At 40.1% G+C, this 23,676-nt stretch overlaps 1 protein-coding gene across 2 annotated transcripts in view; it reads left to right on the plus strand.

Annotated features, from left to right (window-relative positions):
• Positions 1–3,283: 3,283 nt before the first annotated feature.
• Positions 3,284–23,676, plus strand: part of plpp4 (phospholipid phosphatase 4) — a 40,573-nt gene continuing 20,180 nt past the window's right edge. Inside the window, exon 1 of one of the 2 annotated variants that reach the window (XM_035663749.1) lies at positions 3,284–3,576. In XM_035663749.1, the coding sequence (XP_035519642.1) occupies positions 3,488–3,576 (89 nt within the window). In that variant the 5' untranslated portion in view covers positions 3,284–3,487. Of the gene's footprint in view, positions 3,577–15,387; positions 15,427–23,676 lie in introns of those variants that run through there. The other variant, XM_035663750.1, reaches the window with a different exon arrangement.

Consider the following 23,676-nt stretch of genomic DNA (forward strand, 5'->3'; position numbering starts at 1 on the left):
ATGGGAAGAGGAGGCCTGTTGTGCCACAGATTGTTGCTGTGCCAGCCCACCTAGACATCATTGACTTTTTTCAGCCTAAAACTGAACTTCTAAAAAAAATCAAAACAGAAAAAATGTCTTCTTATATCCACCAATAACACTCCAGTGGTTGAAATTTTACATTTCCAAGTATTTCAATGAGTGCCCCATAAAAGGGTTATATATCCACATTATAAGAAAGATTTGATTTCATCAGGTCAAATACAGCCCTGATTGTCAATAGTATCTGTAAATCACTTCCATGATAAATTCACCAACAGCTAACAGCCAACTAAAAATATGCTCCAGTGTGCATTGAGCAGGAACCAATCAGACCCAGGATGACTTATATGTCAAGACCTTTTCAGGTTTTTTTTTGTCTTACTGCTGCCAGTCAATTAACTTGAGTGTTGGACCCAGAGAAAAATCTGGCTGTAGCTTGCTTCACAATTTATGAGCAGTTTGAATTTTGACAGGAGACATTTTAATCTCAACTTGGTCTGGTCCGCTGAAGCTGTTTGTTTTCATCTTAAACCACTGTGCCCATTATAAGCTATGAATGTTTTGGACAGAAAAGGCTAGAAAATTATAATTTAGCAGAACAGGCCACTGCTTTTATTATTCTTATTTACAGATGTTTCATTCAAGAATAATATGTGTAATATTACTAAGCAAGATCAATACTGTTTCAAGCCACGCTACCTTTGTGTGTTAAATATAAATATGTTTGATTATCATATGCTATCAATCCTATGTCTTCATAAACTGCAGAGCCAACAGCAACAAAACACCAAGTTCAGAAAGGTTAGATAATGACAAAAACTTCTGGATGACTAATTCTATTATTGTGGATGGCCACTCTGTCGATGATAGAGGACAGGAACCATTCTGAGTGTTGAAATATGTCTCCCTCCACTTTGGGGACTAGTTGAATCGACTGACACAGTTGGCAAATCTTGCTCAAGAGCAGATTTTAAGGGAATAATTATAGATCCCCAAGAATAAAACTGGGCTGCTTTCCCTTTTATGACACCTTTCAAGTACTACAACCTCATTTCCCATGTTCTGACACATCACTTTTTCTTCAGTTGCACATCTTACTTAGCCATGGATACAGTGCTCAGCGAAGGAGTATGTTATCACATAGTAGCATTATACAACAAACTTTACACCCCCATGTAAAAATGCTGCTGACATACTGATGCAACTCTGTATATAAACCACGAATGAGGGATGTTTTCTAATAAAACCTCGCCCAAACTGTAATGAGCAGAGATGTGCAATAAAGCCTAAAACCTAGGGAGCAATGGACCAATCCCTATGTAGCATGATGAGTCACTCTGTCGCAGAGACTGTCCTAAACAGATGACAGTACCTTCACCCATACCCATGGAGGTGATTAGTAGCTCTTTGTAACAACGTATTCAACTTTGATTTATTTAAGTACGACCTATTTTAGGGTTTGCCATATGTCTAACCTTGCAGTCTTTCCACAACCTCAGGGAATGTGACTCATAGTCTATACTGCAGAGAAAGAAAGAAAAAGAACTAATATAAAAATGCTGATTGCAATTAAACTTAATAAAAGAGTAGAGATGAAAAGGAAAGATGTGCGTTTTCATATAACTCTTACATGTTTTCTTTTTGACAACAAAGAATAAGTCAGAATGGTATTAACCAGAAAGAGCAAAGTAATATTTTTCTGTCCTATAAATGAGTGTTTATGTAGTCCTGTGCCAATGCTCGGAAGGGTCTGGAAAACCCTCCTGACCAGAGTGAATCATCTGAATCACGACTGCTGTGATGCTGTGAGGTAAAACCATGTTGATAGCTTGTAATAAACATGCCACACTCTCTAAAAGCTGAAAAGTCTGATGGCTGCCAGAAAGCTTTGAAGTTAGTTCTCACCTCCTAACCTATCACCATTTTACGTCTCCTCTTGTTTTGTTTTGTTCTTATTAGTGAGCTGGCAAAGACTTCAGGCACATCACCCCCAAACTCTACTGTATGAAACAAAGAAATAGATCAAAACCTCCACCGTGTACCTGACTCTGTGTGTGTATGTTTGTGAGTGTGCATGTATAAATTCATTTATCTTTGTCATTCGTAGCTAACAGGATGCCTTTGTTAACCAGCAAGAATGCACCATTTCTAAATTGCATCTGCAGATTCAGTTTCCAGCTTGTGAAGCTTGTGACCTAGAAAGGCGGTGGAAAAGTTTTTGGGTCAGGGGCTTTTTCCACGATGGTCTCTCCCTCTCTTTGACACACATGCACACACACATATTCACATACACACAGAGCTGAATCTTGGAATGGCAGGTAATGCAGGAAGGCCAGTTTTAGAAGGCATCAAATATTCATGTGTGTCTATGAAGTACTGGCCAGGTTTCCTGGCCCGTAGGTATGCTGCTGCCTGTGCTCCTTTATCACTGCCTGGCTGCATAGACCCTGAGGTGCTTGAATCTTCATAGCGGTTTGATTGGAAAGTATGGGGAAGAGCCAACGGAGAGCAGGACTCCCGTGAACCGGCCTTCTTTTGGCACGATAATGTAATATTATATGTCAGGCTGAGTGTTGAGCCGACTGCCTGATGCCAGCCATTCAGCCGTTGTGACAATGTTACGGTCATGAACACCTACCCAGACTGTACCACTGGGGGGGTCGTCACATTTACTGTGAGTGCTTCATTATTTATGAGGAGATGTTTGTTCGGGAGCAATGTGTTGGCTATAGACTAGACAAGAAGAAATTCCATGCATGGCAGTATTGCATTACTGGCAGGGGTGTAGGACTGTGGGCCAAAGGGGGGCACATAGGGCCTATGTGAGCACAAATATACTAGAATGAATAGCAGTAGATGGGGCTCATTGAGAATGCCTATATACAGGGTACAGAATTTTATGCTACACCCCCACTGAGCAGGAGCACTGAATTTATTCATCTGGCCTCCTGTGAAGGACTGAGTGGTGCTCCAGAAACTTCTACTGATTCTCCAAAGTGAAGCCAAGGAATGAAAGAGAGAGAGAGAGAGAGAGAGAGAGAGAGAGGGGAGCTGACTATACGACGCTCAGAGTCTCCTCTCTTTACTTTGCTCTCTCCCATCACTTTCACCCTCAGTACTCTGCCACCTCTCTTATGTTTGCAGATGTCCTCAGCTCCCAGAAGTCCAACCCAGTTTAAGTAATTGAAGGAGTGGGAGGAAGGAGACTTTGACTCTACAGAGAGGCAGCTGTCAGCAACAGAGTTGGGATAAAGAAATTCGCCCGAGGGGACTGAAACAGACGGAGACCAGCGGAGAGGCGAGGATAAAGGAGAGACTGCTTCAGGTGACCGAGTCGCAATGGAGGCGCACGGCATGTGTGATCAGAGCACCGCGTCTGGAAGCGCTCGCTGTGCAAAGTGAGCAACCTTCAGAACTGACCAGGACCTGCCTTTGTCCATTTCACTTGACGGATTATCTCAGCATCATGAACGTGTCACCCCCGGACCGGAGGAAAAACATGCGAGAGCTGGCTCTGGAGATTGGCATCCGAGTTCTGCTTTTCGGAGTTTTTGTGTAAGTAAAGCCTCAACCTGCCGAGTTTTCTGTTCTCTGATCAATGTAGTCTGGCATCGTCATCCTGACGATGACATTCATTCAGACATTCATGACTGGTGTTATCCATGCGCCTTTTCATGCTTTAGACGCCGAACTGCTGTATTCAGGTTGCTATGCGGCGGTGTGGTTCTGGACGAACAGGTCCCGGTGCTGAGCCGCGGTTCATGGACAGATAACTGCTCAACGACAGTAGACAGACGCTGCGTTAACAGGTTGTTAAAAAAAAGCCCAGTTAAGTAGGATATCCGGCAGCATTTTACTCTATACCATAAATCAGTGTGTTACTATTCTCTGATGACACTTGGGAAATATCCTGGTAACATTTTATTTCTGATTAGAGGTGTTCAGAAGCAGCTTCTGTGACCACTTCACTCCCCAAGAAATAGACAGTAGTACAAAGGAAGCCCAACACTGTGTGATATTTATGACACTTTGCAAGGTTGTGTCTCACAGGCGCAGCCCTCAAAACTAACATAAATATGAATTATTAATTGTTTGCCTCGCCTGAAGGTAGTACTAAGCCTTGTTTGCATCATGATTGTATCATTTATTGATTTTCTCCTTCATAGGATCTGAAAAAAGCTCCAGGTTCTGTTATCTGAAATGACTTTTCTCTGGAGGAAAAAAAAAAAAAGTATAAAAATTAACAAAAATCAGCTCCTCTGATTTGTGGTGTGTAGATACACTGCCTGCATAGCCTGTGTACATTACCGTTAATATCTGTCTTTGGGCTAAGTGCTATTGTATGTGTGCTGTCACTCTAAAAGGATTATACAGCTAAGATGATGCTGCACCATTCACAGTGTTTGACGTGGGAAAACTCAACTGGATGGATCAGTCTAAAGAATGAAACATGTCAGAGAGGAGGCTTCAGACTATTACACTGTAGCCTCCTGATGTAGCCCTTTGTGTGTGAGTCTGCAGGATTCACATTTGTGGCTGATTTGTTATTGTGTGTCAGAGCTGGAGGCCACATAAAAAACAATTTCACAAAATAATGTCATCATCATCGACTAACTGCTGTATTTTGCCACAGAGAGCCCCAGTCAGAAAGTCCTTGATCACTGTAATGAATTGAGTTTTACTCACCATATTTCCTCCTCACTACACAAAAACCAAGCTAAGACAAATAAACGGTGTTTGTTGTGGGGCCCCATCAGTAAACTTGATCTGCTAAGTACTTACACAGTTATGCCTCTGAACTGAGTATAAGACATTAAATTAATTTGGTTACACAGCCAGGTTTACAGCCATGCAACATCAAATCCTTCATGTCATCTTCATACCTTCTCTGTATTGTGCAGCTTTGGGAGGGTTGTGACATTTAAGCACGACCACATGGGCAGTTGTTATTGGATAGTGATAAATGTTGGTGTAACAAGGAGCCACGCAAGCCTTATTATAGCATTTAGTTAATTAAATTTTTTAAATAGAATTTAAGAAAGATAGCAGAAGATTTCAGGCTCTACACTCAAGATTGAGAGCTTTTATTTTTGACAGCAAAAGAACAAGTTTCAATCATAGGGAGCATTTGGTCTCTTTGGGACCGGCAGTAATTGCTGTATTGAACTAGGTTTTTGCCCGGCAGATCAGAGAGAGCTGCCCTCTGGCCCTGTAGAGCAGCAGTTCCCTGTTCTTTTTTCACCTCAAAGCCCGAAATGAAGGCAAGATAATTGGGGTCAACTAGAATCTGTTGTTTTCTTCTCTGGAGGTGTAAAGGACAGTTTTTAGCTGCCACCTTTCGTCTCTGCTGTTCAGTGTAGGTATAGCGTACTGTGGTTTTATCTTTGCAGGAAAATTGCAGCCTTATCTTTGTATGTTTACCAGTAAGATTTAGGAGTCATGTATTTCCTTGCTCCATTGCTTAATTAAAATCTTGCATCTCACATTAGAACATAATTGTATTGCTTCCTACCTCTGCAGCTCAGTATTAAATTTGAGTCACTGGAAGAAGAAAAAAAAGAACTGATTTTCTCATTTGCTGTTGACATTCCTTCATAATTGTGAACACGTACCAAGGGAGGCTGAAAATGAATGAATTAATCCTTTAGTTTTGGCTCATAAGTAGATATGAATGCATCAGAGAGATGTCGTTAATCAGAGATCACACATGCAAGTTCTGTCATTCTTTTTGTCTTTGATTAAATAATGCTTACTGTAACACCAAAATACATAACTTATTATTTGAGCTTGGCTGATCACCCACACAAACTGTTTTAGTTTTTCTCCACCACACAGTAAACTACATCTCTGTAGTCTCCGAGGACTGTTTCTGTATTGTGGGGCATTTTAAACCTGCATTATTCACATCCAAATTTTGTCAGAGATGACCCGCCTTTAAGGGAGTATTACTTTTTATTTGCCCTTGTCCGCCAAGCTGCCCGTCTGTTCCAGCCCTCAGGCGGTGCACTGACCTTAGTGGTGGTGTGACGTCGACCCTGTGCCATCAAACTGCTAATACCATGCAGTCACCCTAGCTTGGTGGGCTCCACAGTCACACATCTCTCAAGTGTAAAGCAAAAAAGTTCAATCTAAATGGAAATGGATCTTTGACATTTAACAAAATGGAAAAAACTAATGAAAACTAAATCAGATAAAGATTAAAAAAAAAAAAATTCTTCTGCAGTACGCCACTCAACATAGGAAGAGAGGATAATGAGATTGGTGCTATTTCACTTTCCTTGTAATCTGGAGCAAAACAAGCAAGAAGCTTAGACAAATACCAAGAAGTCATTTCTTCCTTGAGTGGCTGTGTGGTACAGCTCGTGTCCTCAATCAATCAAAACAAGCTCAGAGTTTAAGTTTCTGTGTGTTTGTTCCTCAGTTTATAGTTGGACACTTGAATAAGCAGATACATTCCAGTGAATATCAGAACACTGGCTCAAAGGAGAACAGGAGGTAAAGCAAGAAGGACACAGAGCCAAAAGAGAAACAGACAGAGGTGGAAGATAAGACGGAGGACATGGAGTAAGGAAGATCTAGATTGTGTGTAGATTTTACAGATTAAGAACTGAGGCACATCCAATAAAGAGGCACCAAAACCACTCTGAGAACTCCTGGGTAATCTAAAAGCTTTGTGATGGAGCGATTGGCCACAGAAGAGGGCAGTTTTATGGGATAATGTACGCAACAAAACAGAATAGATTTGTTTGTGCCTTGAGGAACTATTTGGATTAAAGCTGAATAGACTCTTTTATTGCAGATACTTATGGTGAATGAGTAGGAATTTCTTGTATTGCATGTATTTGCATCAACGCCTGCCAGAATGTCCAATATGAGATGAGCTAAATACCCTCTGTCATTGATTTGATCTTGGAATGTTAAGGATTATAATATAGTTGTTGTCAAATGAGGTTAACAGCACGTGCTCTAAAACAACACCAGTCATCCTTCAAAACAGTGTTCGGCGCTGCATATCATCCTCCTCTCTCAGAGGACGGCTTAGGAGCAGCCCTGGGATACAGCCCAGAGCCTTGGCAAGTCTCAGAAAGCCTTGTGAGATCGGGAAGAGTAGAATGTCAGGCCTTAGACTGTTTAAGAATAAGCGGGTTGTTTAGCTTGCATGTTAAGGATGGGGGCTCTTGCACTCTGGTTTCTGAAGGAGAAAATCTCTTTGAAGAGGATTTGCTGCAGTGTCATCAGAGCACATTATATCTGTGTTGCTGATGTGAACAGTTAAGTATTTTTAATCTAGGAGAGGATGTTATTTCTGTTATAGTTATTGGATTAATGATGAAAAACCTAAAGTTGTAATCCTTAAAATTTCAGTCCTGGATGACTTTTAACACCCATGGTTAACACATAGTTAAATATTGCAACAAACACTTAGTGGGATGCTCAGAAATACATGCTAAGGGGTTGGAGGTGCGCAGCCTGTCACCTGCAGCTCTGCCTAGAAGAGTTCACTGTGGCTGCTCCAAGAGCCACACTCTTGTTCTTTAAATAATATGCTGATGAAAAACTGCCAAAAAGGACATTTTGTCTTGCTCATTAGATGTTTTTTTTTTAAAACGGATCCTGGTCAGGGCTAACCACGTTGAAACTGCTTTTTCTGTGACTGCTTCACAATAAAAGTCACCCTGCAACAGGATGTTTGCATTAGCCATAATTTAAAGCCAAAATATGTAACACTTGCTCAATATGTCTATGAAAGACTAGACCTATATTATACATTTTGTGGAGTCGCAGACTTACATTATCACAAATGTTTCCAACAATGTTTTAAACCAGAAAAAATCTGTCATTTAATTCAAGGTAAGGGGTGTTTTATTTGGTTGTCTATCAAGGGCATCATATCACCCCTACCCAATGTAACTGCAACTTCTGGGGAAACACAGAATACATCATGGAGTTAAGAAGTAAGCTGGTGAACTAGCTAGCCACTGGCGTTACTTGGGGCTATTTCATTGGAATTGCATTGAATAAACCTGACGGAATAAAACTTTAATACCTCGTCCGTGAACATGATTTCTGCCTGCGTCTGGTCAAATAGATTTTCATCCACAAAGGTGGTTGTTTAACAATGAGTACTTCACAATGTCATGAGAGTTCACATTTTGTTATCGTCTTGATTGACAGACCCCTTCCGTCAGAAATTACCTACTGCGCATTTATATATTTTACAAAAGAGAGTTAACACTGAACAGTGAGGCTGTTATCAATCAGAAAAAAATTCTGATGAATTATGGGTATTTTTTCTAAGTAAATCTCTAGACCTTCTATCGTAGGCAATGTGAATTAGCAGCATTGGCAGACTCTGTCCCTAACAATAAAAAAAGAAATATATTTAGAAGAAATTAAAGAATATAAATACATTCAATGCCTATTGCAGAAAAATGCAGAACAGAATTCAAATTGCGGTCTGATTTCGTGAAAGTTTGAAGGATCCTAACTTTAAAAGGGTAAAAGGGTTTTTTCTGGTAATGTACTGACACTTAAATATTAATAATAAAATATTAAAATGATAAAACTTTAATAGTATAGTATGCTTTTCTGATACAAAATGTTCAGCCAAGAGCCACAGGTGTGAGTGCTCCTTTAAAGCTCTATTAAATGGTGTTTAATATTAATCCTGTAAACTGAAAGGATTTTGACTCAGCAGCTTTTAAGCTTTTAGTGCTTTGTTTTATTTCAGCGGTCTATATGGTTTAGTCCAAACTGCTCTTCCCTTGGGCAAAATCTCAGAGCAAACAAGCTCACTCAAGCTGATTTTACTATACCTGCACAGTGGGTAATGGCAGAAAGCTGAAGTAGAGGAGTTGCTGACGAAGGAAGTCCAACATCTAGCATTAAGATCTAGGCATTTTTATCAGAAGCTGGTTGACTTCAAAAGGCACATGAACACTGGAATTATATTCATCAGGGAGTGAGAAAGAGGACTCATGTCGAAACTGTTTGCCCATTTACACACTTTTGTCACTTTTAGTTTATTTAGATTTTTTCTGTTCTATTGTGGCCAGAAATAACTTCTCAAGAATGTGACACATCTCTAGCTCAAGCAATCTGCAGTTACCACTGCCTGCATGTTTATTACAGTGTATTCTCTGGCTGCGTTTCTTAATTTTGGCAGCCAACATCTGAGGCATTGAATCACAGGTCATCCAATCTGTAACCCTCATTATCTTGGAGAAGAAGGAAAAATTGAGATTGCAGACTTGACAACTGACTGTGGCTGGAGGGACATAGAAACACTTTCCGACTAGAGGCTGTTGACACAAATTGACCAGAGACAGGGTGAAAACAATGACAGAAAAGAGTGTGACCTCATGCATTGATCTTTGTCTGAAAAGCACAGGGAGAAAACCCATTGTTGTACTTGATTATGTAAAATCAACCTGATTAATTACTTAGTTCTTAAAGGTGTAGCTTTTGAATAGTGGCAGTCTGTTCAGGGAAATCCAATTAAACCAAACAAAAGAAAGATAATTCGACAAGTACAGGTAAAAGCCTGAGTGAAAGTACAGATGGGACACAATGCCAGATGTATGAGGTTTTAAAGATGACTTGTGTGTTGTATGCCAAATTTGATTAGTGACCATGGTGAATTCAGAATCTGAGAGTTCTGTGAAAGCAACGTGGAATAATGGAGGATAAGAAGGATGGGAAAACTGATAAATGGGAAAGGCAGACAGAATACAGACAGAGAAAATGGACAGAATGGAGTTGTTTGTGTTTAGCAGAAGGATAGAGGAGGGGAGACAGAAAAGTGTGGATCAGCAAACTCTGCAGGTGCTGGGGCAGAAATAACTGTGATTCCAATGAGGCAGCTGACTATCACACCAAGACCAGGGATTCCCTGACAGCTCAGTCTGTCACCGCTCTAAGCTACTCTGGCATTTCATTCCCCACAATCGTTTGATCAGCTCATTATGCTTGCTGTCCCTGCTGTCATCTATCCAACCCCATCTCTTTATCCCTCCATGGGCTTCAGATCCTTCAGTCCCTCTGTGTGTGTCCTTTTCACCATTTATTCTTAAAGGAATATAGCAAGTTTTTGCAGAGCTTGCCCTGTGGGTCAACTTATCCATTAGATGATGAGAATTTGCTGTAGGCACAAAAATGGTAGGACAGAAAAAGCAAAAAATTAAATATCTCAACAGCTCTTGGATGGATTGCCATGAAATCTTGTACAAACATTCATCCATTAATTCCCAGACAATCAAAGCAAATCACAAACAATTTGGGGGGAAATCATAACCAATTTTCTTTACTTAATGGTGTAGTTATTAGTGACATGTATTTCAAAACATGTAGAATTAATCATTTATTTATATTTCTGTAGAGTTGCAGTCTTCATCACGAATCTGACTTAATTCCCAGCCCACCCCCATAGCCCTCATTTACAAAGTGAAATTAAGAAAATTAGTCATGTTTACAGGAGGCATTTAGTCAGAAATCCAGTCATTAAGACGACAGTCACAGTAATGATTGCGCTTATGCTGGTGGGCATTTCTTAAATGCCATTTTTCAGCTGGAAATGTATGTGCTGGAATTCAACTCCTACTATTATACAATTAAATTTGACATCACTGATCCTTAGGAAATGGTTCTTACTGCGACATGCTATTCTGTTAAAAGGTTATTCATTGTTTGGACGACCTTTATGACAAACTAATTCCTTCATCATGGTCACATTGCATCCAACAATCCCATCTCTTTTACCCCTAAATAAATAAGGGCATGTCACATGATTCTGGCTGTGCAATCAATTACTATCAGTCCATAAACTGAATGATACTTGAACCTCTGTTTCAGATGTTTGAAACACGCTTGAAATGATAGAGTAAAGTGGTAAGAGAACTGTTTTATGATGAAAAGATGTGTTATTTTAACAAAACTGTAAAGAAATCCTCAGTGAAAGCTCAATTCATTTGAAAGAAAGACTCAAGTACAAAATGAAATCGCAGCAATAAAGAATATGTAGATAAGACTTTTTGTAAAAATGTCCCCTATTTCTCTTGTAGATGATAAAATATGTGAAACAGTTGGTGGAGGAATGCTGTAGACGTCAGAGGTGTGGACAGAGTGTGAATGTGAAACTTTCTGTCGAAGCAGAGAGAAAGATCCCGGCACTGCTTTACACTTCCTCCCATCGTGATATTTCTATTCTTATACCTTCCGTGTCTCTCTCACCTTCTCTCTCTGTCACTTCTTCTCTCCATTGCCCCTTTCTCAGGTATTTTCTTAGATCTCCTCCATTACTGTCATTTTCAGCTTCATACCCTTATCTGTACAAAGACAGATGAGGGGCTGAGGAGATGAAAGAGCCTTCCTCCAACACACACACTCACACATGCACCAGTCTCCTGGCCCAAATCTCAAAATATATAACAAGCAAGCCCCTCTCCTTCTGGAGAAGGTTTCATCACGTCTGTGTGTGTGTGTCCCTCTCAGGCCCCTGGGTTTTGCTGTCAGACCAGACTCTTTCCTTGATGACTCCTCCGTGGTTTCCTTTAGACAATGCACTGCGGACTGATAGCTCACTTTCTGCCACAGCAAGGTGTATCACACACAGCATATAGTATGTCATAATAGAAGAGAGGAAAGAGGTAAAGACAACGACAAAGTCTCTGACAACTTCTATAACTTTAAGATAAACAACCATTGTGTTACAGAAAAAAAATATTGTCAAAGAAAAAAAAACATTTTGTGACCAACTTTAAATGTATATCAGCTTTGCTTAAGCTGGGAACAGATGTGGGTATTATTGAGAAAGACAAGACCCTCCACATGCAATAACTCATTATATTTCCACCCACATACACAGAGTTTTACTTTTGACAGCAGGAAGAAGCACATATCGAACATTGGGCACCACACTAACAAATCTAAAATAAAAACATATCAAAAATATTCAGCTTTCTCATTTATGCTGCAAGACTAGCGAAGACACAAATGAAAAAGGCAAAGCTGTATGACAGTGTTGAGGGAGAAATATGGGGAGACATGAACTGTTAAAGTAAAGCAAAAAAAAAATTGGATCTTCTGATGAAATCCGATGATAAAAAATAAAAATAAAAACTCTCTCACTCAAGGCACACAATGCTATTTCTCCAATTGGCCCACTGTATCAGACAGTCTCTTTAATTATTACTCATGACATACACATATTCTATCAATGGTGCACATTTCAGTTGTAAAGATTAAAAAATCAGTCATCATAATATGACTGACTGATAGAGACTGGATCAGGTTTACAATTAGAGTCAATAAACAACTATTAGACTCACCATCCAGCTTTACTTAATAAAGACTGAGGACTTTCTCCGGGCTTTCATTGCTAAAACTGGGTGGAAACAATGAGAGAGAAAAAACCTTGCATAACAGAACCAATCCAAAGCCTTTATAGTGTTAACATGGCACTGAATGTGGAAGTTATGCTTGTAAACACTATCATACCATAACTTTGCTTGGGATATCTATTTTCAATGTTTTAAAAAACAAAAATGTTTCATTCTAAGTTAACGAAAACACAATGATTCTTATTTTCAGGTGATTATACACTAATGAATACTAATTTCTGCCAACACACTGGACCTTTAAATCCAATTAGTTCTATGTAAAGATGTTTCTGAATCTCCCTGGAACTTCAATGAAAAAGATACGTTGTTTATGCTATTACTCTAACTACATCTGTACGTCAAACGAATTTCATACAAATACCTCTAATGTGACAACCTGTCAGGGATGACCAATCATGCTGAAGAGTTTCATTTGAGAAATAAGATCAATATGATTTTCCATTCATAGTTCATTTAATGGTTTCACTTTACTGTAAGGCAGCCGTTGAGACCAAGTGAGACACCAGCTGAAAGCTATTCACACCCAAGTAAACCCACACAGGTGATTTCAATTAGTTTGGTTGATCAGAGCTCTTCTTAAGACTGTGTGGGCTTGATTGACATCCACCCCACTTCAGTTGCCTTCATCACCCATATTAGCGCATGGAGTTTGGTGACCTCACATAATTCTAATATAGCTTCACCCACATTCAACCTGAGCAGATGTCTAGTCAGACAGAATATCTGAACAGGGCCTTTAAGCTATACTGTACATAAGGCAGGGACCTGCAATGTGTATTTGCTCATGTTTGTAAGAAAAAGTATTTGTGTATTGAGATCTCTGTTTATGTGTGTGCATGTTCAGTATGTATCTGTGAGTCTGTCTTCCAGCATACACAAGTGTGTATATGTCTGTGGGCATCTATTAGTGCACCTTGGCTTCTGAAGCTGCTAATGACCAGCTTTAACACTGTGTGGATGCTGTTGAGGCGTGTGCATTTTCACCCTTCCTTTAAATGAACAAAGAGGACAAGGCTGGAATATCTCTCCTGTTGCTGTCGACTTTGACATTTGCCAGGATGAGCAGTGAGCATTACAACACTGATAAATGTCAGCCTTGTGTCCCAGGCCCATATCTGTATCCAACCTCACAGCCAGTGTGACTGATCAGGGTGTCTCTGTCTAATTCTTTCCACCTCTCTCCCTCCCTTCCTCTGTCTTTTTCCCTACAAGCATGGTTACTCTCATGTCTGACTTAATAAACTCCACACACAAGCAAAAACACACATATACACACACACCCAAGTGTCTTTACATACCTTTTGCTGAGTCTCAAAACACTAGGTGCCTTTTTCGAGATGAAAACAGATTCTTTAACCTCTGAGGTGACCAGATGTCAGTTATTCTGCCACTAGACATATCCACCAGAAAACAAAACAGCGCTGTTAACAAGCACATGTATGGGCAACGGAGGAGTATATCTAAAAAAGATTTTAAGTTAGTAGAGTTAGTTAGAGTTAGAGTTAGGCTTCTTTCAAGAGTAGCCGTTTTGAAATTAATTGTCAAATGGAAAGGACTGCCAATTTCTTAATAAATGGTAGCTTTAACAGAAAGAGATGAACAGAAGGCATTTTATGTAAGCTGTGGGAGAGAGAATTAGATAATAAGACTGATGGCACTCTAATGTCTGAATATGAGCTAGAAACAAAAGGTCAGTGTCAGACATGTTACCTGAAAAACCTAATCAGTTACTCATTGCATAGTAGTAAAAAATAACATTATTACTCAACCACAAATGTAGTTACATTACTAATTACATTAGTCCAGCTCTGCCAAATGAGTCTTAAAACACATCTAAAGCTACGACACCCACACACCACATCTTCTGTAGGGAACCTTAGGGTTTAACAAGCAGCCACCTTACCACCAACAAATGGAGCGAAGCCTGCGAGCTAGTTCAGGCAGTCAACTTGAGCTGCACTGCTATGCTATGACATGCCTCACTCCATAATCACTAACCAAGCGCACCCTTCCAATCTGGCGGTCTATTTAAACTGCACAATTTCCCAGCTCTCCCTCTGCTCTGTCAATGCCCGCTGTTGCCCTGTATCCGTATTTGCTAGGGGTTTAATGTGTTTGCTCATCACTCCCAAATATCTCTATGTAAACATATCTGCGGGGAGTGATGAGGTCGGAGCCTAGACGCCAAAATCTAAATATGCTATACTGCTGTAATAAACATTTCAAACATGAGTTGTCTTACTGAACTAGCTTAACGTTAGCCTATTCCCAAATGTAGGCTTGCCTGGGGCTAGAATTAGCCCCAGGCAAGCACATTTAGACATGTGAACAGAACAAGCTACATGTCACAGTAGGCACCAAGGCAGGTGTAAAATATTACTATAGAATGACCAGTATGTAAGATTTAGTGGCATCTAACAGTGCAGACTGCAACCAACTGAATAGGCTAGATATCCAAAGCGGTTTGTCTGTTCCGGGTTACTTTAGTAACATGGCGGTTCATCGATTGTTATTTTCACCTTTTACTGAATCCATTAATTCAATTTAGCTGCTTCAGTTTCAGGGTCCTATTTTGCATGGTGGTTCACTTTTATAATGTGACACCCATCATAATGTTATTGGTAACACCTGTGCTTTTCCTGCTATGACAAGTCAACATTTCTGCTGTGAAAAAGGCCTTTAAAACAACATATTACCGGGAAGCACATTTCTCGTTGCCGGACCTTTTTTACCTCCCCCTCCTGGGTGAATTGAACATATCCCAGACCAGTCTGTCAACTGAATGCAGAGAGACCAAACTGATATTTCCATCAAATTCCCGGTAAGATTTCTACCACAGGAGGTTTAGAGGTTTCCTGCTGTTCCTAGTCATGCTATGCTGAGCTAATTGCCTTCCAGCTTAAATCTGTACTTGACATTCAATGAATTGAATAAGCATATTTCACAAAGCTTTTAACTGTGTCCTTAAATGCAGTATCTGTTATTGTCAAAATTTGTAGTTGCAAAAGTAGAAAGTGAACGACTAAATTTCATGGAGATGAGAAGAGATGGGTGCACTAGAGAAGTGAACTGCAACACTCCTATGCACTACAGTACTGCGGAAGCATCTGAGGGTGACTATTCAGTGCAAAAAAGAGAGAAAGCTCAACAAATCTGATGAGCTGACTCCAATGGGCCAGCAAAGTCGATGCATTAACTCAGCAAGCTCAATGAATAAAAGCTGTGGACCTGTGGAGCATTTGCAAAGCCTGATGGCAAATCATCTGTGCATAGCTGCCTGGCTCCTTTCTTTCCTGCTGTGGCTTGGAAACTTATCTCACCATGCCCCCCCACCATGCTTCCCTGACTCCCCAATCCCTCTGTGTCCCTTTGGCCATGTCCTGCCAGCTTCAGACCACTGCATTTCCTAATACCTGTCTCAAATACGGGCCTCTGACCTTTCTCAAAGTGTCTCCGGGGCTTTTATCGTGAATAGACACCTGTAGTCTGACCAAGTCAGCCCTTGCTTCTCATTATATTATGGCTTCTTAAAATCCCTTCTTGAATTAGCCAGTGTGAATGGATAATTAAAATTAAGAGACTGGCCCTGCATTTTTCACTGTATCCACCACCAGGGTTTTGCGTGACAAAGAGAAGGATGATGTTTGGGGTTTTTTTTCCTCTCCTTTAGCCAACTTGAGAAGGGATATCTCCAGGGAAGCCAGAGCTAGCTGAGTGTCATTCAGCATCTATCCCGCTCCCCTCCTCTCTCTGCCTGTGACAGGACCAGTGCTGTGCATTCCTGACACGTTCGGTCAAGGCCCTGACTGTAACCACTAACACGAACAGAGACAGAGAATATGATATTTATTGCACTCGCAGAATTCTGGCTTGCATAGCAGAGTATGGTATAAGACGCCTCTAGGAAAATACACAATGTCTGTTTTGAACACATCCTAGTAATTATGTTGATTAAATATGTTTATATTAGCTATGCAGTTTGCTGTATGCGAAATTCAGGCGACCTTATTAATATTACGAGTGTAGCTTTCCTACAGAGCAGGTGTGTGACTTCATTTGTTGGCTAATATAATTAACTCATCTGTTTCTATTTTTTTAAACTCTGTTTACTGCTGTGACTATGATGTTGAAAAAGGGTTAAGAATTGATATGCTTCTCCTTAGAGGCACAATACTCCCTTAGCTCAGAGCCCATCTCCAGGCCTCAGTTCTCTCTCCAAACTTCAGCCTTAAATCCATTTCCATAACCAACTATACTACCTCACCTCCAGGCTTAATGCCTTCTGTTCCCACACATTCCCCTGCAGTCCAGTTCCTTTCCATCCAAAAAAGCAGCCTTGAATGTCATGCTTTTAGGTTTCTGGAATCCAGTGGGAATCTACCTTGTAGATTGTTTGTAACTTCTGTTCCTAAAAAGTGCAGTTTTCTCCCAGCCCTCTACAATCAGCAGTACACATACTGTAAGTTAGTGTTGTGTCATTTGTGAACGATTTGTTCAAAAGAACAAATCTTTTGGGTAAACGAACTGAACTGAATCACGTCCTGATACAATTTCTCAGTCAGTTCAGTTGGAAGCTAAATGATAAATGGTGCTTTTCTGGTCCTCAAGGCACTTTATAACACTTGTCATATTCACCCATTCACGCACTGATGGCCGAGGCTGCCATGCAAGGTGCCAACTGCTCATCAGGAGCGATACAGAACTTTCTATCCAAAGCACTCACATTGATACGAAGCTCAGCCATACCCACACTCACACACCATTGGGAACAATTTGGGGTTCAGTAAAGCTGTCTAAATTGTGAGTGAACTTCAGGGTTACACTCACTCACTGAGTAAGTAATAGACACTCGCTGAGTCACTCACGTCCGCCCCTCTCCCTCCCTCTCATGTCTTGAAGTCAAAGTAGGAAGTAGTAGTGTGCGCAGTTGTGTGCCACCCCAGGCCGCCCTCTGGACACACCCATATGTGCTGTACATGATAGGGTAAGATTTTTATAGCACCTTTAGTTCGTAACATTATCTTATACAACTAAGTTCTCAGCTCACTGGCTTACAACCGTTCTCAGTAAGAGCGAGTTGAACTGGACGCTCAGCCATGCTTCAGTTCAGTGAGCGGGACTATGCAGTCGGAGCTCCAGTCAAGCACCGAACGATTCGGTGAACGAATCTTTTGAACAAAGCTTTTTAATAAATTGATTCTAATGATTCAGTACACTGGCAAGAACTGCTATGCACATCACTAACATAAGCACACATAAGTTGTCAAGGCAGCAGCGCTGCCCAACCGGTCTACGGGTCCAATAATGAATGAAATAAAGCAGCATAATTAAATCAAGAATGTGTCCTCAGTCTGTCAGTCGGCTCCCCTCTTTCTCCACTGTGACCCACCCCTAATCGAATTGCAGCAGCAGTGCTTTATTAAATCAAAGATACACAGTTGTCTTTATTCTAATCCAGCCGTGCCAGAGAAGTTAGATTTGATTTTCCTGGAATAGCAAACGCAGGGTTTTTTTTTCCTGTGTGGAGTAAGAAATGGAAAGTTAAGCAAAACCGGTGCTGTACTTTTTCCTTCCAGCAGTGTGTGAGTTGTGGATTTGTGATAAACGTAAGCTCACCTGCTGTGACACTCAACCACCAATCATTATAAATCTCTCTTTTCTTGGTTAAAACATTGTGCCAGCACATTTCTCAACTCTAGAAAAGCTTATGTGAACTAAAAATATCAATTTAGTGTATGCCTAATATCATCATCCTACATAGACTTGGATAAAATATGTCTAGCTGACCCACTTTCCCAGGTTGGTATACTTGCACATTGTAATCCAACCCAATACAGTACAGGCAATTTGTTTTGCTGACACTGTAAAATTTACCAAATAGTACAACACAGTAGAAAGTGTATTCAAAGGTATCTACGCTTATTTGTTTTCTTGGTTTTGGTTCTTCATCAGTTACTTATAGGCGTACAAGAAAAAGTGCATTTTAAACATATTATTACATTGTCCTAACATTTGTGGATAGCTTATTCTACAATTTGGGATGATCCATATTTTAATTGGAAACTGTCTGTCTATGCAACAACCGAAGGCCTCCGGTCAGACAATCTAGAGATCTTAAGAGGCGTTGAGTGGCCGTCCAAGCACTATGTTGATGATTTGTCCACTCCAGAACATCCTGTCTGTGTGCCAGCCACCACTGGGACAGAACTCGGCCAAGAATCAGAGAGCCAGAAAATAGTGTGCTCCACCATTCTCTGTCTTCACATCTCTTATTATTTATCCTTGAATCTTTCGCCTCACTGTCTTTTCTTCCAATACATATTTTTACATGTACAACATATTGAGGTCCAACATTCACCACTGAACATTTAGCTTTATTGAACGGCCAAATTCTCCAGTTGGATCTGAGGGTGTGTAAGAGGAGGAATGGGAATTTACTATTGCTAAATGAATGCATTGCACTGAACAGAGCAGGATGGGAATTTCCCTCAAGACTCTATACACAACCTCTGATCCTAATAGTTTTGTAAATCTCATAATTCACTTTTCAATAGCACCCTGCTATATGATTAAATGATTGGAGTAATAAGTAGTCAGTGACATGTGAGTGCCATCAGACTGCAAGAAAGGCAGTGATGATTGCCCACCTCTGATTTGGTGGGAAAAGTCATTTCAAATTATTTTCCAGATCTAGCAGATGGTCAGCTACATTTTTTTTCCCTCAGTCCCTTCACTACACACGTACAGCTCACTCCTAGCTCAGCTGAGCCAAAAGTGCACCTCTTGAGAGTGCATATGCAATCAAATGTGAACGAACACAATGCCCTGCGTCCTTTTGAAAATGTCTCTGGGTTGCATCAGGTACTCTAGCAGTCATACCTGTGAACAGTGCTGGTGTAAAGTAAAGTTAGGAAAACGGCTTAACCCTCACCACGTACGAAGGACGAGCTCTAACACATCTGAACAGACCTCTGTGTGGGACTTTGAGCCTCTGTGTCGTGGACATTACAAAGCTCCCTGATATTTTCCATTTCTCTTGAGAGGTGAAGGTCACACACTCTGTCTGCTAAGAGAGCAATGCAGTGTTAAAGCCCCTCTGTGGCCTCCTGCACCTGTAGATAAATGCTGTGTGACTGTAGTTTAATAATGGCTCTCGGCATTTGGCTCCTGCTCGGCCAACCCCTGCTAGCAGATATAATGCGATCAATATTGATGAAAGCACTCAGCCTCTGTTTGGTTATATCTGTGATAGGCTAATGCAAGTAAACACTCAGACAGACAGCACCACACACATACACTCAAAGATTCAGCAAAATGATTACTTTCAAACTTAGTCTCCGAAAATGTTAGCTGGCCTGAATTTGATACAACTAAGCTGTTCCACTCTTCTGTGTGCTTCATTACTTCACAGCATATCGAACTAATTAAGGAGGAATTTCTTGACTTCTTCTACTTTTTGTCTGGGTGGCAGAAGATATCTATTCCCGAGGCCATAGCCACAGATTCTGCCCATAGTGCATTGTAAATCAAGAGCTTTCAAATTAGCTGCTCGTATTGTTGTTGATGCTGTTGTGTGCTAAATCTCCAAGGCGTTTCAGCTGGGGAAGGAAGAGAGAGGAGATCTTGAGAAATAATTCAGTTTTATTTCGTTGGCTGTGGCTTGTCAGATTTAGAATATGCATCTAGCAGAGATAGATAGGAATTGTTGATGATAAATTGGCCCAAATGCAGAGCTTTGATTAGGGGGAACAGGGAAGAGGCAAAAAGCTACACATTTTAAAAGTTAGAAAAGGTCAGATTTAAATATTTATAGCCAAAACTATGTGGTAGTTATGGTCTGCACCATGTGGAAATGAATGTGGATCTACACGGCTTACAGTGGGTCCACTGAGCAATAATGTACACTTAAACTATTTGCAGAAAAATGAAGCCTCTCACTGCTATAAATCCCTACTTTTTCAAAAGTTTGATTTTATCTTAAGAACTTCAAGACTTCATCTCAAGACTTCCCAGGTTGTAAGTTAATCTCTAATACTGTAGTTTGGCTACTATAGAAGCCATTATGCCTTTGCTCAATAATGTCTCTACACAGAGCAAACAAGCTGATAAAACAGAATGAGGTACTCCCCAGGCACCCAGCAGGCGGTGTTGAGTTCAGGGCTTGTATTTATGGGCACTTAGAGAGCTCATGTTTTCCGGCCAGAAATCGTGTCAGAGGGCCTTGGCTCTCATAGGAGCACTGATGAGAGTCTGCCTTTGTAGAAAAACTGTTTCTTTAACATTACTTTTTGTCCATTTTGGACATTTCTACATGGTTGGTCTTTCAAACTATTTATCTATTTCTAGAGCTTTGTCTCTTCTCAATAGCCCCTGCTCCTTTGGTCATTTAGATGAGAGTACTCTTCTCACAGGTCTTTAAGCTTGGAAATGTAACAGGACATAAACTACAAACAAAAGACATAAATGACACATGTATAGTATAACTATGTTGGCTGTTAACCAGACCTTTTCCCTGTGTGAATGTACCAGTTTTTGTAATGTAGTCCACCATCATCTTCTACCCTGTATCTCTCTTTGAATCAATGTGATTAAAATTATTTCCCAGCAGGATAAATTGGGGGGCATGCTGTGAATGTCATTACCTCTCCAAGCTCTGACATTAGCTCTTCTTATGTAACTGCAATCCACATTGTCCTTCCTTCCCCACACAGACAAAATGTATCCTCTGTCATCAGCCTGTAAATGATGCACTTCCTGCTATTTTCATCTCAACCTGTAAATTACAATAAAAGGGAAATTAATTCAAACAGAGGCTAGGCTCTTCTGTCCATGGAATCAAGGATGAAGCCTTGATTTATTTCAACTTTGTTTGACATTTGGAGCCTGGAGCCCTTAAAGTGCGCCCAAACCATATTGGAGTTTGTCTTTTAATAAAGTTTATTGTTGGAAAAGAGAAGATGAGGCTAAAACTCAATTTGAATCTCGAGCCAAGGGAAATCCTGAGGGCGTTATTGATTTGTTGGAGAAGATTGCATACAAATTCTCCTAAAGAAGAAATTTAATAAATGTCCAAAAGGCATTTTAATTTTGAGCTTATGAAAGTGATCAACACCAGTAAACAAGGTGATGTTGATTTTTTCCATTGGTGAACCAAGATGAACATTAATAAATTACTCCTAACATTTATGGTTGTATGATGAGGGTTAAAAAGTCAAATCTGACCCCAACCCAAGAATGGCAGACTCTGCCACTACCAATTAAAACTACTTTATAGACAAGGAATTACACAATGTAAATTCACTGAATAAGTATTGCAGAAAAAAACAGTCCATAAATACTATAAAATGGGATTTGATTTCATAAAAATTGTTACCTTTAAACCCTAAGAATGGCCCATGTTTCTTGTCCCACTGCAGCAAGTCTGGGCATGCTATGTCCATTCTGATGTGAATATGAGTTTTATCTATGTAGTTACCTTGGGGAATCTGTGCCTCAAACTCATTAAGACATTTGGGGTTGCATTAAGATAAGCCTTGCAGAGTGACAGGTAGACTGCTGCAGTATTTAATGACCTGAGAGCTCTGCGTCTGTGTTCATAAGAGAGGAGGTATGGGGAGTGTCTGTGTGTTGAGGTGGGGGTCTGCCTTGATTGACTCTATCTGTCCATTCTCTATCTCTCTGCTTTTAATCCCTGGGGACTAAAATAACGCTTCTTTTCATTGAACAAGTGAGCTGAGGAGAGGACAAGCTGGAAAAATGGAGTAATTCAAGAAGCATATTGTGTATCATTAGCACAGTGTAATCTATTGTGCACCTCATACCGTAAATGTAATGCGGCTGAAGTGAATCATGCACTCGGGCTCAGCAAGGTGTAAAATGAGCTAGTACTGATTAGGCTGCTATCTTGTAAAAACATCATGACACATAGTTATCAGCGGACCAACAAATAGACTTTCCACAGCATGTAATGCGCCGCATGTCTTTTAGAGAGATTAAAGACGTATAATTGATTTTCCTGTAGCTTGGAAAGAGGGAAAGTAAGAACATCTGTTGTAAAGGAATCCATTTTTATCTAGGTACGATTTGCAGAAGATGCATGTGCCTTTTAGCCAACACTTACACAGTTAGATTCACACTGTGGAGCTACACAGGATCCAGGACATCCTCATGCTTCTGCCGCTGGCCAGCGAGCAGCTCTGCTTGAGCAGATGTGTGATAAATGCCTTGCTGAAGGGCATGTAGTTCTTTGGTAGACCATAACTCAATCACTATTTCCACTTAGACTGAAGCAGTTCATGTGGAGATTGAGCTGAACCAAGAATCCTTCCACAAACTTTATGAAACTGTCTCACCTGCTATTATTTATTTATTTTTTCATAAGATTTCTATGATTGTAAGTCAAAACATGTTTAATAATTTAGAATATATTTATATAAGTTTGGTTTAAGCAGTACCTCTATGTATTTGTGAATGGAATAGATTTAACTGTCAAGCTGCTAGCAAGCTGGGTAGCAAATCCTCCATTTATAGAATATACTCATTAACATTAGTGGTTCCCTGATATACACCAACAACCCCTTCAGTTAAGCAGAAGTATCACTTCATTAACACCACCTATCCTGTTCCAAATATGTTCTTTTGAGTGGGTTTTTAACTGTGAACACTGTTAACCATATAAAAGTGGATATTGCTACAATATTTTTCAAACAATTTAATTGTCAATATTTATGTTGATTTGGTCAAGTTTGCATTCATACTACAACCACTTGATGTAGCAGAAGTAACAACAACAAGAAGAAGTTTTAACCATTGGTCCATTAGCGACCTATGTAAATTGTTCCATTACTCTTACTAAATGCAATCACTGATCAAGAAAGTTAAAATACATTTAAAAATTATTCATTATATATTGTCAAAATGAAAGGATGATTCATTGGACCCAGAGCTACATAGCACACAGGCCCTGGAACATGTTTGCAGAAATGTACTATTTTCGGGTCATAAGTAAGTTGTTTTCAGGGGTCCCAGAATTTCTAGCTGCACCCCTGCCTGTGCTGCCAGCTGTACTTCTGATTGGATAGTCGATTGGAAGACTAGTAATGCCTTCCTCATTCCCCTATTTTAATTCCAAATAATCCCAGTGACAGAATTTCTTTAATAATGTTTGCATTTTATTGCTAGAAGACAATGTCCTAGCAACACTGTATTTAAAAAAAAAATCAATTTCTGCTGTGTTTAGTGTTTTAAATATTTAGAG

The sequence above is a fragment of the Morone saxatilis genome, unplaced genomic scaffold (genome assembly GCF_004916995.1).
Source record: "Morone saxatilis isolate NCDOM2014 unplaced genomic scaffold, NCSU_SB_2.0 Contig19, whole genome shotgun sequence".
In the NCBI taxonomy this organism is placed as follows: domain Eukaryota; kingdom Metazoa; phylum Chordata; class Actinopteri; family Moronidae; genus Morone; species Morone saxatilis.